The sequence below is a fragment of the Primulina tabacum genome, chromosome 2, assembly GCF_025594145.1.
Source record: "Primulina tabacum isolate GXHZ01 chromosome 2, ASM2559414v2, whole genome shotgun sequence".
Lineage (NCBI taxonomy): Eukaryota > Viridiplantae > Streptophyta > Magnoliopsida > Lamiales > Gesneriaceae > Primulina > Primulina tabacum.
This window is the reverse complement of record NC_134551.1, coordinates 3661903-3676556: the sequence shown is the minus strand read 5'-3', so window position 1 is coordinate 3676556 and position 14654 is coordinate 3661903. Positions and strand designations below refer to the sequence as shown.

At 33.4% G+C, this 14654-nt stretch overlaps 3 protein-coding genes and 1 non-coding gene across 4 annotated transcripts; 3 read left to right on the top strand and 1 right to left on the bottom strand.

Annotated features, from left to right (window-relative positions):
- Nucleotides 1–1196: 1196 nt before the first annotated feature.
- On the top strand, nucleotides 1197–1749 carry LOC142537289 (uncharacterized). Its single transcript, XM_075642834.1, has one exon. It carries the CDS (start codon nucleotides 1241–1243, stop codon nucleotides 1505–1507), a length of 267 nt encoding a protein of 88 aa, XP_075498949.1. The 5' UTR covers nucleotides 1197–1240; the 3' UTR covers nucleotides 1508–1749.
- A 1628-nt stretch (nucleotides 1750–3377) lies between these two features.
- Nucleotides 3378–5781, top strand: LOC142537288 (NADPH-dependent aldo-keto reductase, chloroplastic-like). Its single transcript, XM_075642833.1, has 7 exons — nucleotides 3378–3537; nucleotides 3779–3829; nucleotides 4100–4176; nucleotides 4262–4349; nucleotides 4458–4733; nucleotides 4955–5203; nucleotides 5484–5781. Exons 1-7 carry the CDS (start codon nucleotides 3418–3420, stop codon nucleotides 5568–5570), a joined length of 948 nt encoding a protein of 315 aa, XP_075498948.1. The 5' UTR covers nucleotides 3378–3417; the 3' UTR covers nucleotides 5571–5781.
- Nucleotides 5782–7212: 1431 nt separating this feature from the next.
- On the top strand, nucleotides 7213–11980 carry LOC142526042 (uracil phosphoribosyltransferase-like). The gene is given in 14 exon segments (XM_075630319.1): nucleotides 7213–7456; nucleotides 7577–7669; nucleotides 7820–7898; nucleotides 8461–8519; nucleotides 8785–8862; nucleotides 9375–9442; nucleotides 9444–9454; nucleotides 9968–10016; nucleotides 10235–10296; nucleotides 11046–11113; nucleotides 11311–11366; nucleotides 11480–11527; nucleotides 11610–11709; nucleotides 11809–11980. Coding segments are annotated over 13 exon segments (864 nt in total). The 5' UTR covers nucleotides 7213–7315; the 3' UTR covers nucleotides 11662–11709; nucleotides 11809–11980.
- Nucleotides 11981–12787: 807 nt separating this feature from the next.
- On the bottom strand, nucleotides 12788–12861 carry TRNAV-CAC (transfer RNA valine (anticodon CAC)). The gene has a single exon. It is a non-coding gene; the product is annotated as a tRNA-Val (tRNA).
- Nucleotides 12862–14654: the final 1793 nt, after the last annotated feature.

The following is a 14654-nucleotide window of genomic DNA, read 5'->3' as shown; positions in this document are numbered from 1 at the left end:
TAATTTATAAAATCGAACATTTACCGAAATATCAAAAAGTATAACGATTAAAAATAATATAATTTAAAATTTTAAATTATGGTATAATTTAAACATCATATTACGATTATCTTACACAATAATCTTCCAACATATAATTTTTTTTTAAAAAAAAGTTATAATTTTAGCTAAATGACAAATGGTATCCACTAGGATGGATTAACTTTCAATAAATAATGAGTACAAGCTAAATTTTATCTTCTTAGAGTTAACGTCAACCGGCAGTACCCAACTTTGATGATTATAGGAGAGATTAAATCTAGACAAATGAAACAAACAAACAAAAATGACAACTGAAGTTCATCTTTATTTCTTTTGAAATTTTAGTTTTTCCCGAATATTATTAACGTGACACTAGTTACCGACCACATTAATACTTAATAAAACAAACTAAATTGAAAAAAGAACCAAATATGTCGAATTAATTAAGATAGAAATTTGATTAGTAAGAAGATCAGAACTAGACCAATTTTGCAATTTTCCTTTAAAAATTTTAGTTTCTTACACGTTTTTAATTAGCAATATAAAATCGTCCTTCTCTAAAATTTTGAATTTTCATTGCACTGTCAATAAATAATTAAACAATATCATATTGACTAGTTACCTCAATAAAATTTATGATTTTCTATGATCACTCGAATTGTATAATATAACCAAATTAGCAATTGTTGTTACGCATAAAATAAGACACGCAACCATATTCTAGTGAGATTTGGTGAGATGTGATGGAATGTAGTTGGCATACAATTTTCAAATAATTGCACCAAATGTTGCGCCCCTAGTATATTTTCTTTTTATCCTTTTTTATTTTAGGTGCATGGATCATTCTACCTTCGACGACTATATTAATTTTAGCCCCCTAAAAAAAACAAAGACGGGTCGCACTAATCAAGAGAAATTTCACACGATTTTTTCTTTCACGGTCAAAACTCGAATTCAATTTTATATAAAAAATAATCAAATTTCATTTACATTTAATCCAAAAAATACTAGTGCCTTTCAATTTGTGATATGAATCACATATTTTATTAACCTTATCTTAGCGTAAATAGCTAAGCTCAGACTAAAAATATTGCGCCACGTAATCAACCTCCACCCTACCCTACCCCACCCCACCCCAACCACTACCACCTCTTTTTAAACCAAGTCCGAAGCCACAACTCACCCAAAGACCTTCGAACTTATTGATCCCAAAGAAAACATGGAGGGCCTAATCCCTTTTGTGTATAAAGCTATAATGCAATACAAAAATGGAGGGCAAGGGATGATTCGAACATGGCTGAATGAGTCTCCTTCATCTGCATACATGAGACTCCCTGGTGATTCGGGCCGGTTTTTTACTTCCGATGTCCAGCTTTTACGGCAAGACCCTGAATTCTCTTCGCCACCATACACGATGAAAAGGGTTGTTTCATCCAGAATTCAGTCTCCCCGCCACTGCTTGTCTGGTAATTCTTTGGCTGCATGATCAATATGCATGGGAGCACAAAGTATTTGTTACAAGCATTAAGAAAGCCGAGGGCAAGCTGGCAAATTCATCTTGCCTGATGATAATTGTAATAATAATATATCAAGCTTTTAAGTTTAAATGATCGTGATGATCATTATTGTGTTTTCGCATATATTTGGTGCGTGGAAAACCAAATGGGTCCACACGCCATCATATTTTGTAAAATTCATAAATGAAAAATAAAGTGTAAATGATTTTAATTTTTCTTCGTATACTGCAACTTATATTATATAAAATATGAGATTTTCGATTCTTCTAACCAATACTTTCTCGGACAAATTTGTTACATGAAACTTGCATTTATCTAGCTAGCGTGGTATGCAGGTTGTTGCGTTAACTAATATTTTTTTGCATAAAAAAATATTTTTTCATGATTTAATTCGGGTCGGAGAAATATCTTACGAAAATTAACATATGAGATTGTCTCGTAAAAGTAATATTTTTTGCATAAAAAAATATTTTTTCATGATTTGATTTGAGTTGGAAATATTTCTCACGAAAATTAACATATGAGATTGTTTCACCGAAGATTTTGTGAAGTTCTCAACCCTCCCAACCCCAACCCCAACCCCAACCCCCTCTTGTGACAAGTAATATATTATAAATCTATAAAGTAGTTTTTTTTAAAAAAAAAATTGAATTCTTGATAGATAGAGAGACAAACGATAATAGTTGATTTGAATGTTTAGAGATGACGAAGAACGACCTACTACAAGTAAACGCTAAGTGGGTGATAACAATGTCCTAAAGCTGGGGTCAACCCAAGATTTCAGAGGAGCAAAACTGGAGCTTATGCTTAAATCACATGTCACATCATAATTTTAAGTTTGAGACGATATCTCATATTCGAGACTCAATTGTAACAAATAATCTAAAAAAACTGAAGATATCTATATAATAATAATGTCAACTTCAAAGTACAGAGCATAGGAGATTAGGAAGATTTCTTAATCAAGTATGTATAGGCCAAAATATCAGTCGATGTGCATGAACTGTTGAGCACTAGGGTTCATATCTCGTGAAGAGCTAATTTCAAAGTTACGTCTAAAAGGAATATTTGACTTTATGGTGCGTACACGTTAAATTTCTGTGAAATATTAAATTTACATTTTACTTAATTACACATTAGTTACAGAAAGTAGAATTAATTTCAAATGTGTTCATTATTATGTGAACTTGAAATTTATCATAATTAATATGAAATATTATATAAACATGCAAAAAAATAGATTTGGAATTTATGATATCGTTTTTTCTAAAATTACATTTAAATATATTGCATTGTAACATAAAATGAAATATATGAAAATATTGTTAAAATGAAATGCAAATAAATTTACGTCCTACGCTTGTTATTTACGGACAACAACGGTGAAAAATTGAATGAAAAATCATTAAAAAAAACACCGAATTGATCCCTAATTATGTCATCAAATCAATAAAATATGTCACGGATGCAACAAGATATATATATCTCAACAATATCTTGAACCAAGTAATTACTATGAACTCTCAATCAAGTGGTATTTAAATTGGTAGAGTAAACGAGCATTTGACAAATAATCATGAGTTTGATTTTGGACTCCAAAACTTTCTCGAGAGAACAATTAACTCACCATTTTTTAGTGCGGTTTACCTAACTAAGGTAGTTTGTAGGCTAGTGCGTTAGTCCGAAAATTTATTCAAACTATTATAAAAATAATAACGTAATTACTGTGAACTTAAAAAAAAATAGCAATCCTCAATTCACAATGACGTCACCATGACGAGTACGTTACCATATATATGCATGAATGTATCATAGAACAGTAATTTGGATTTTCGATTCCTCGTACAGCAAATTCAGCGATTTATTGATAATAAAAGAAATGGCGGACGAAATTAGGTCTTTCAAACTAAACACCGGCGACAGAATTCCATCGGTCGGACTCGGCACATGGAAGGCAGCTCCTGGTATCGTCGGCGAATCCATCGTCGCGGCAGTTAAGGTACCAATTCAGCAGATCAATGTATCACAACATTATATCTAGCTAGCGTATCTAATTACCATAATCGGAGTGGTTGAATCGCCATTGAAGATACCTAAAGCATATTGAATCGAACTTTCGTGGCTAGATCTGACATTACAATTCCGACCCCACAAATTAAATATCCGTTCATCGAATGCATCTTTCTTGGGTTGGAAATAGTAATAGTTCTGTTCTTCTTGATGTATTTGTTAAAATGCAGGCAGGATATCGGCATATTGATTGTGCTCAGAGGTACGGCAATGAGAAAGAGGTATTAATTCAAGCATCTGCATCGTTCTTTTAATGCTTAGGATTTTGTTATTATGACGTTTCATTGATCGGGATGCTGTGTTTACACAGACAGATCCAAAAACTGTATCGAATCGATCTGATGAGTCGAATGAGGGTGATTTTCCCTGTTCGACCTTCCCGACTTATAGTCGTTTCATTGCTTAATATGTTAAGGCCTCAGTCTCAGACACAACCTTGATAATCGTATTTTACTACCTTATAAAGTGATACCACATTTTATTATTTTAAGATTGGTGTTACCCTAAGGAAGTTGTTTGAAGATGGATTTGTTAAGCGCGAGGATTTATGGGTAACTTCGAAGCTATGGTTAGTCCGATTCGAATAATTACAGTACGAATCATATTTAAACTGCTTCGTCGCATAATCTGAAGTTAGCCTTGGCAATCTTCAGGTGTTCGGATCATGCTCCGGAGGACGTACCTTTAGCTTTGAATCGAACTTTGAACGACTTGCAGCTTGACTACGTTGATCTCTATCTTGTAAGCTTACGATAATTAAATAACCCTTGTCATTTGAATTCAACAAAAAGATTGAAAAAGGAGATTTATCTGATTCACTCTTCTACGTGTGTCGTTAAATCTGTGAAGATGCACTGGCCAGTTAGCATGAAAAAGGGTAGCGTTGGATTCGAACCAGAGAATCTTACTAAAGTTGATGTCCCTAGTACATGGAGAGCTATGGAATCACTCTATCATACAGGAAAGGCTCGAGCTATTGGTGTCAGCAATTTCTCTTGCAAGAAACTGTCGGATTTGTTGGACATAGCACGTATTCCTCCCGCTGTAAACCAGGTGGAATGTCACCCTTCATGGCAGCAGGACCGGCTACATGAGTTATGCAGAATCAGAGGAGTTCACCTATCTGTGAGTGCGTTTATCCACGTTCACCTCATGCATTACAGAATCCATGTATTGGTATGAAGTACGAATTTTAAAGTCTGTATGATCGGAGGTTACGGATATAAACGTTGCTAGTTTGCTCACGGGCTCAGTCTCTATGGAATCAAGACAATAACATTTATTCCGCAATTTCACATTTGTTAGTGAATGATAATCTCTGATATTTTATGCTTTACAAATGCAAGGGATATGCGCCTCTTGGTTCCTCTGGTTCAGCCACTGTCGAAACTGGTTTGCTTAATAATCCAATTCTCAGTATGGTTGCTGAGAAATTGGGCAAGACTCCTGCACAAGTTGCTCTGCGCTGGGGCTTGCAAATGTGCCACAGTGTCCTTCCAAAGAGCACCAATGAGAAGAGAATTAAAGAGAACTTTGATGTTTTTGATTGGACAATCCCTCAAGACTTGGCTTCCAAATTCTCTGAAATTCACCAGGTAACTTGTTTTGTTTTCTACCTTAGTGTGGAAACATAATAGTTCCTAGGCACTAGTGTACTAAATATCATAAACCCTTCGGGTAGCTTGATTGTCGGAATCTAGCCATATGAGGTAGATCAACATTGTCGGACGCACTCTTAATAGCACGTGGATACTATCCATCTGTTAGCATCGAAATAGTCTAAATTTGACCCATTTTAACATATTTTTATAGCTTGTATCTACCAAATAACATCGAATTCATCTAAATCTGACCGATTTTATGTATATTATGCAGGTACGACTAGTTCAAGGAACATCGTTTGTGCACGAAACATTCGGCTCCTACAAAACGCTTGAAGAGCTCTGGGACGGTGAAGTTTGAACCAAAAGTCAATCGATGTTAAACTTAACAATTATTTGTTCCAATATCCATTCACTTAAATGATATTGTAACTGAGACCAATAAAATTATTTTGTACGCCAATTTTTTGCATAAAACATATATGATAACGTTTTGTTTTCGTTATATAATATATAGGTCATACAATGTCATGTTTTGTCCGCAGAATTAAAATTGCCGTAAATGGATTCCTTTTTGTCCCCGCATCATTTGTGTTCTTTATAGAATATATATCGCGTGTTCACATATAATTATTTTCTTGATATATATTATGATTATTATTTATAATATTAATGTTCTTTCAGGCAACAAAATATATTTAGTAATTTCGATCAAAGCAAAATTCCCAACGGAATAAAATTAATTCAACTGGTCGCAAAAGATTAATGTGCCAGAATCAAGGATTTCAGGAGAAAGGCAAAAACTCATGTGAGGCGGGCTTACGAGTCGTATTTTGTGAAACAGATCTCTTATTTAGGTCATCCATGAAAAAGTATTACTTTTTATGTTAAGAGTATTACTTTTTATTATGAATATCGGTAGGGTTGACCCGTCTCACAGATAAAGATTCGTGAGACCTGTCTCACAAGATACCTACTTACTCCAGGAGAAAATATGTTACATATGAACCAAAATGCTGAGAAATCTTCATACATGGTCAAAAGGAAAACAATATCAACTTATTCAATTATCGTTACCTCAAAGATCTCTTAGAAGATTTTGAAAATAAAATGCAAAATTAAAAGTCAAAAAAATGTAAAATTGATATGATAACAAAACATAAAATGTATTAAAACAAAAAAAAACAGTTTAAAAGACTATTTAAATATCTTATAATTAATCATAACTTGCTATTTAGGAGAATCTAATTATTTCTTTAGCTTTAATATCAGCTCTAAGATGTACAATGAAATATGTACTCAGCTTCTATCAACCGTAGGATTAAGTATATGGCTTCATATAAAAAAATGATAAAGACCGATTATGGTGCAATCAGACTTGTTTATTCATACAGAACTTCGAATGCAAAGATAATCAATACCCAACCAATCATAATTGTTGCTCCCAAGAATTCTCTATTTAATATTTATCCTGGGCTCACTTTGCTATCTGAGGAATGAGGATTAATTCCACTATGAAACCATGCCAAAGAGATGGCGTCACGGCCCAAATTGATATTGGGCCCATATTTAAACAAGCTGAGACATGCAAGCCCAAGAGGTTAGCGTAAAAGTGCGAGGGAAGGAGTTACGAGTTGACTTTCGGTTATTTTAAATAATCTTATCATTCAGAACACTAGTACACCAACCAACGAACGCGTTGTGTGCTTGTATAATATTTTTTATAATTCATTTGATTTATATTTAAATAAGAATTAAATTATAATTATAAGAACTGTAATTTTGATATAGAAATTAAAAAATAAATTGAAAAATAAAAGAATAAAAAAATGACTTTAGTGAGAATTGAATCTATAACCTAAACATCAGGAAACAATTACCCTATACGCTAAACTAAGTATAACTTGCATTAAAATTTTAACATTTTATTAATATATATAATTATTAAAACAGATCATAACACCAAAATTAGTTATTTTAAATTCTTTGCGCTTTTTGATAACTAATGCGAGACAATATTAGCCTGTAGGAAGCCTCAGGTTAACTTGCTGCACCACCACCTCCATCGAAATTCCTTTTAGCTTTTTGATGACTTGACTCATTAAAATGGCTTTCCAAATTTCAGATTTCCCATTCCTCTGTTACCCTTCCGAATCTCCTCGTCTTTCCTCTGTATTGTCCCTTTCCCTGCACCTTCCCGCACCCAATCATCGCTCTTCCACCTCTGATTTAAGAATAAATCCCAAGGTACGGCAGAATAACTCGCGCCGCAGTCATTTTCATTTAGATGTATCTTTTAATCAAATCCCATTTTCATTTCTCTTTTGACTGTAATCATTGCTACGATTGTAGTCATTTTCTTGCTAGATTTTGAATTCGAACTGCGGCAGACGGCGAGCCATGTCTGTGAACTGCCAAACCAGTGCGGAGAGATTATCCACGTCTGGAAACAGAATGTTGGTTAGTTCTTCTTGTTTGACTTCGGTTTTTAGTTTTCTTAAGCTGTTGGATGAAGAGGGAATGCGGATGTAGATGAGCTATTGAGCTTAAAAGGGCATTCAATTTTGAGAAATTTAGAATCTTTTTATGGTTGTTGTGGCTGTTTATTAGGTATTTGTCCCGCCTCATCCTTTGATAAAGCATTGGGTTTCAGTTCTTCGGAATGAGCAGACGCCTTGCGCTGTCTTCAGTAAGTCCAATGCTTGTTCGGTTATTACAATTCCCTTTTGGCAGGCTAGATATTTTGTCTTGCTTTGATGTGTAAAGTTATTATTGAACTTTGCTGAGTAGATTTTATTTGCAACTGCCTGTGTCAATTCCGCTTTGAAGTTACAATTGGCCATAGCTTTTGGTTCACTAGTACCCGCTCCGTCTGAAAATTTTAATGATTGGAATTGAGGTTGTTTAGGAGCAAAAAATGGCAATACTCTTGCTAATCGATTGAAATGTGGAGCTCTTCCAAGATCTCAAATATTTGAATAACCCATCATTATTTTTGTACAACCGCATTAGTTCGGAACGACATTTATTTTTCCGAAGTTATAATGTCAATTAACCATTAAACGAGGTGACATTTGGGTAGTGATTGTAAATTAGTGCTAAGTTCTGAACCAGTTAAACTAGGTAGAGATGTATTTTGAATTTGACAATTTGGTTATGGCGAAATGCTTTTGTAATCCATCTTCCTTTTTTAAGCTTACGTTTCTTTTATTTTAATGCACTGTTATTGTCTTTGTTATGCTATATAATAGAGAATGCCATGGCCGAGCTTGGGAGATTGCTTATTTACGAGGCATCAAGAGACTGGCTGGTGAGATTTGCTAATTTTATAAGTTTTTCCAATGTATAATGTACAATCGATGTTTTAAATAGGAGTAATATATAGAGAAATAGCATGGGGCGATTTTTATACAAAAATATTTTGTTATAATGCTTGTAAACATCAATTATTTTGTTTTTGGTTTGATTCCCAAATGTCACCATGTCACTTAAATTTTATTTTTAAGTGAATTTATTCACAGTGCAGAATTTATGTTCATATTTGTAACAATAATCTGCATTGTAAATGCTGCCAGCCAACTATCAGCGGAGAGATTCAGTCACCATTGGGTCCTGCAGCTGTTGAATTTATTGATCCACGGGAAACAATAGTGGTGATTCTCTCTCCCCCCCCCGCCCCCCCCCCCCCCCCCTCCCCCTCCCCTCTCTCTCACACACACACTGTCGACATATGTGCGCATAATAATCCTCGCTCTGATTTTGATTGTGAGGTTTAATATGTTGGCGGTATTTTTATCAAAAAGTTTCAAAATGTATACATCTGAACAAAATATAATATTACCTCGTTTGACCCAATAAAACTCTATTATTGTTATTTACTTGTATACTGATATCTATATTTGTCTACAATGCATACCTCAACATAAGAGAGCTCATGGAACCAAGACAAAATGTCTTATGTTCTGATTGAATATGGTAAGAAGAGAGGAGTGATCATGGGGTTGTTGGAAATTTTTTGTTTTTTTATAAAACATTATCTTGTTACCAAAACACTATATACCGTTTTTGAGTTCTCAAAACATTCAATGTTCTTCTGCATCATAAATTGGATTTAAACTTTGCTAGTTTTGTTGCTTAGAATTATGAATTATATTTTGCATTACAGATTGTTCCCATATTGAGAGCTGGCCTTGCATTAGCAGAGTATGCATCATCAATTCTGCCAGCAACAAAAATATCATCTAGGTACGGGAATTTTGCATCCCGTGATTACTGAAAATTTGTTATATAAGCATGCAACCATTAGCATGCGTGTATAAATTTTTATTAATTTGAAGAGTGGTATTTTTGTACATTACTTTAAATGACCAAAAGTTGCTTTCAGGGGTTGATACTGCTATCCATGTACTGTACTTTAAGTGGTCGATTTTATTGTTGGCATACTAAACCCTGCCAGCCATTCATTTCCATTTAGCAGTCAGTTAAATGTTCATTTCTTTCAAGTTTTTGGTGTTTTTAATGCATGCATTTCGGTTATCTATCCAGCAACACTAGCACGGCATAATATCTAGGTTCCAGATGATTGTGAAAACATCGTTTTTTTTTTCATTTATGGTTGATATATTAATCCATTCCAAGGCAATTCACGGTGTTTCCAGTTAAAATTTGTTTTCCATTTTGATTACTTTAGGTGTTTGACTGTTAGTTATTGTGTTTCTGTTCATTTTTCACTAATGTTGTTGAAACTAATCATGTTAGGGATTAGCAGAGATGAAGAAACACTTCAGCCAACTGTATATCTGAACAAGTAAGAACCAATCATTTTGGTACAAAGTTCAGTTTATTCTCACATTTTGTGTTTTTGTTGTCCTGAAAGCTACGTCATGTCCTGATAAATGTGTTGTGTGAATGCATGAAATAGAGTCTTTTGTCATTTTTCGTTATTTATTTGCTATGTTATAGCTGCACCAATCAGCTTGTGATTAGCCAGACTGAGAAATGATAAGATTTTCTACTGTGCATTAGGTTGCCTGAGAAACTTCCTGAAGGTTCTCGAGTATTTGTCGTAGATCCCGCTCTTGCAACAGGTACTTATGTAATATTGTTTGGTGCATGTGCTAATTTGCAGTTGTTTTGTTGAATGCCTCATATGATTCACTCCATAGACAGCTTTTTTCTCATTGTTTAGAGTTAATATATATTTTTTGAATCAAGCAGACCGGATTTTATTATTGGCTCTTGTTTTCTTTTAGTTCTTCCAAAGCCCATCACATAAAATTTAAATCAGATATTTTTGTGGTTTGACTGCCAGTTTGAATCCTGTATTGGACATTTTACTGTGAGGTTTGTTCGTTGTAAAATATTTCTTGGTTCAGGCTTATATTTAGCTTTAACTTTTAAACCTATCTCTATCATCATCAAGTCTGTTATAATTGCATAGTCAAGCTGTCAAGGTTACCTTCAATCCTTCATGAACACAGTTCTCAGTACTTATTTTCTTTGTTTTTTTAATGAATTGATAAACACTGATTTGAACTGTTAATATTAATTATATGAAACTGTTACTATTAATTAGAACCTACAAATAAAGCTGATGAAAGAGATTTTACCACCGGGTCAGTGTCATTCATACTGTATGTGTTTTAACCGAATCAATTGATTCGTCTAGACTTCATAACGACTAAGTTAATGAATAAAAGATAGTCGACTACCATATTCACATGCTGTACTAGAGTTGTAAGCAAGCTGAATCCCTGATTGCGCTTGGCTCCTGAATTAAGAATCTAAGATAGATGGTAATGCTTACAATGTTATACATGTGCATGTGACTTTTTAGGTGGTACAATCATTGCTGCTCTTGAACTAATTAAGGGGTGCGGGGTGGACAATAATCAAATCAAAGTGGTCAGTTCCTATCTTATTTTAGTGAGCTATGTGCCTCTGCGCTATGCCATCTTGATTGTGGTTGCATTTGAAGGAAGGCCATCTTTAATTCGTTACTGTTATGGAATCTCACTTTATTGCGGTCTCACAAATTTTCAATTTTTCTTTCTTTTTCCTTCAGATGTGTATCTTCTGATCCAACCAAATTGTTTCAATAGATATCTGCTCTTGCTGCTCCTCCAGCTCTTCAAAAACTTGGTGAAAAGTTCCCTGGGTAATAATTTATTTAGCCAATTTTTTTAGGGACGTTATATATGTGTATCACAGAGATTTATTTCTGTGTTTCAGTTATAACTCACAAGAAATTTGACCTCTTATATTTTTCAGGCTTCATGTTTACTCTGGAACTATCGATCCTACTCTTAATGACAAAGGGTAGACTATTTTACATAGTTGATATATTACTACAAACTGCCTACTGCTGACATGTCCTGAATTTGCTGGATAATTTTTTAAGATACATAATTCCTGGACTTGGAGATGCTGGAGACCGTAGCTTTGGCACATAAATATCAAATTTTACGCCTTTACCATCATTGCAAGTTTTACATTCCAAGGTATGAAAAGCTATTCTTGAATTTGTGAAGTATTGTTGAGCTGGGTTCTTGTTATAATTTTTTGTATGATATGCAATATTTTTGCTTCATGGGTATCAGTGTTTGGGAAAGGAATCCAAAAGACTACCTGTTGAATGAGGAACTACATTGTATTTTGGTCTCGATTATCAGCTACATTAATTACAGATGAAAATATTGTATAAATTATGTTATTTTGGTGAAAGATGGTAGTTTTAGTCCCTTTATAATTCGTGAAATTTTTTTCTGATTCTCTGTGATCTTCCACTGTAGACTGCACTGCAAATGCATTCTTGTGCTATGGGACTTTTGAGATACATGTCATCTAATTTTAGGTATTTTAAGAGTGATGACTGAAGTACACTGAGGTTGTGAGTGGAATGAGAACTTAGTAACTTACCACTACTCCGGAAGGAACAAAATCTCCCATTCGATTTCACTTCGAAAAATCACAAACTTTATTTAACGACTGAATTCTAAGCCTCGTCTGTTGTCTCCACTTTGGAGGGGGAGTCCCAAAGTTGTCGCAGTACGACCATATCTTTCAACACCATCCGTGTGATTGGTACCATGACTATGAACATCATATCATAACCGTAGCTTTGTGAGACCCGAGCCAGTCCTAAGGTGGCAATGTTTTGTGCAAATACTTTTTATCCGCATGAAGCTTAACAATCCCAAAAGCACGATAACAATAGAAACGCACGTGATGTATACTATTAGGGTGTGTTTGGTACAAGTGATAGATAAATAAATGATTGATTATATATATTATAGATAACAAGATTGATATATTATTGATCAAACATTATGTGATACTATTAAGATTGTTTGGTTCAACATTTTGAATATGTGATTAGCTTTTAAATATTAATAAATTTACTATTATACCCTTGCTAAGTTTACTTATTTGTTGTACACATCTGGAAGCAATACATAATATTAGATAATAATAATAATAAAAATATTAATAATCTTTGAATTAATAAGTGTAAATATCTTAAAATTATATATAATAAAAATTAAAATATTAATGATAAGCATAACCAAAGGTTAAAATTGTCTGAGCCCGGGTTCGAACCGGGGACCTCTAGTGTGTGAGACTAGCGTGATAACCAACTACACCACCCAGACATTGTGACAGATACAGCTATTTTTATATTTATATTCACAACAAGCTTTTGGGCCATTTAATACATGGGCCAGGGCCATCTGTTGGGCGCGTAAATCCAGTGATTTGTGAAATCTAGAGCCTTGCTTGATTTTTTACAATGACATTTCGGTGATAACATAATAGAAAATCGGTGACAAATTTTTAATGTAAATTTGTATACATATTAAAGTTATTTTTATGTAAATTTTAATACATATTAAGTTTATTTAAAAAAACCTTACCTTAACATCATGAAATTTAAAAAAAAAAATCTCAAAAGAAATAAAAATAGCCTTCCTAGGGGAGGGTAGTAGCAAAAGGAATAATGTAAGTTGGGGGTATACTTAAACAAAAATATCAAAAATTTAACAACGTAGAGGATAAATCACAAAGATTCAAAGACATGAGACCGAAATTGCATTTTTTATATTTTCTAGAACGATACATCATCGATGATACTCAAACTTGGCTTGATCTCCAAGCTTATAGGAATAAAATCTCCTCCAGAATTTTTAACTTAACTCTTGAAGCCATGCCGATAATATTATCATAGTACACGCGATTTTGTTTATCTGTGCATAAGATTACACCAAAATTAAAATTCAAAAAACGAACAATGTTACTATCTTTGTTAGAATGTCATGAGAAAAGGGGCCACTATTTTAATATTCGTTTGCTACCAGTTCGAATCATTTGGTACATGGGGTTCAAATTATTTTAAATGTATATTCTTCTTTTAATCAATGGCTTGAGAGAGATAGTTTTCGGTTCTTGGAATAAATTGTAAGAAATATGACACATATTAAAAGAGGTGTAGCGTGTAGGAATTGACGACGGCCAATAAACCTACCATTTTTTACGAACAGCACATGCAGCCTCAAATTTTAAAAATTTGAGACGTGCACGTATCTCCTCTTTGACAATTAAGCTCTCACAATAAACTCGTTGATGTTATGAGTTGCCTATAAATACCGAAGGCATTGAGGTCCCTAAGTACACAATCTCATACAGAATAATACACCATCTATATAGAGATTGAAGTGTTTAGAAGGCTTCAATCGAAAGAAAAAGCAGAGAAATCAAAATGATTCAATGGCCGGAGGTAACGCTCGATTTAGTTTCCGCATTTTTGTTTATCATGTTTATATACGTGCGAAAACATGATTTTTAGAGAAAATTTCTAACATTTGGTATCAGAGTCATGATACCTCTGCCTTGAAAATTTGTTTTCAATTTTCGGATATCATGAACTTTAAGAAATTTTAGAATTTCTGAAAGTTTACGTAAAATGAAAGTTTGGATATAATTAAAAAACTTACCTGAAAATTTGTTCGGAAAATTTCTTCACGTTGCAATTTAAAGTTCTTGGAAGGAAAAGTTTCTGAAAATTGTGAAATGAATTTCTCGGTTTCATGCTGAAGAAAGATGGAAGAAGGATCGTGATTATTTATGAATGATATGATTATGTTGATCAATCATGCTGCAATACATTAAATACGAAAGACGCATCAATTAAATTTAATATTGCAGGCTGTCGGATAAGTATTAAATTTATTTATTATTTTATTTATTTATTATTTAAAATAAAATAATAAATAATAAAATTAAGTAGGACCCACGTCAATCTGTGTAATGAATTGAAAGTGTCGGTTGAATTGAAAGTGTTGGTTATTAATTTTTAAAAAAAAAATTAAAAATAATTAATTAATTAATTAAGTGGGACCCACATCAATTTGTCCAATGTCGGTTGATGGAGTTTTGTGTTTAATTATTA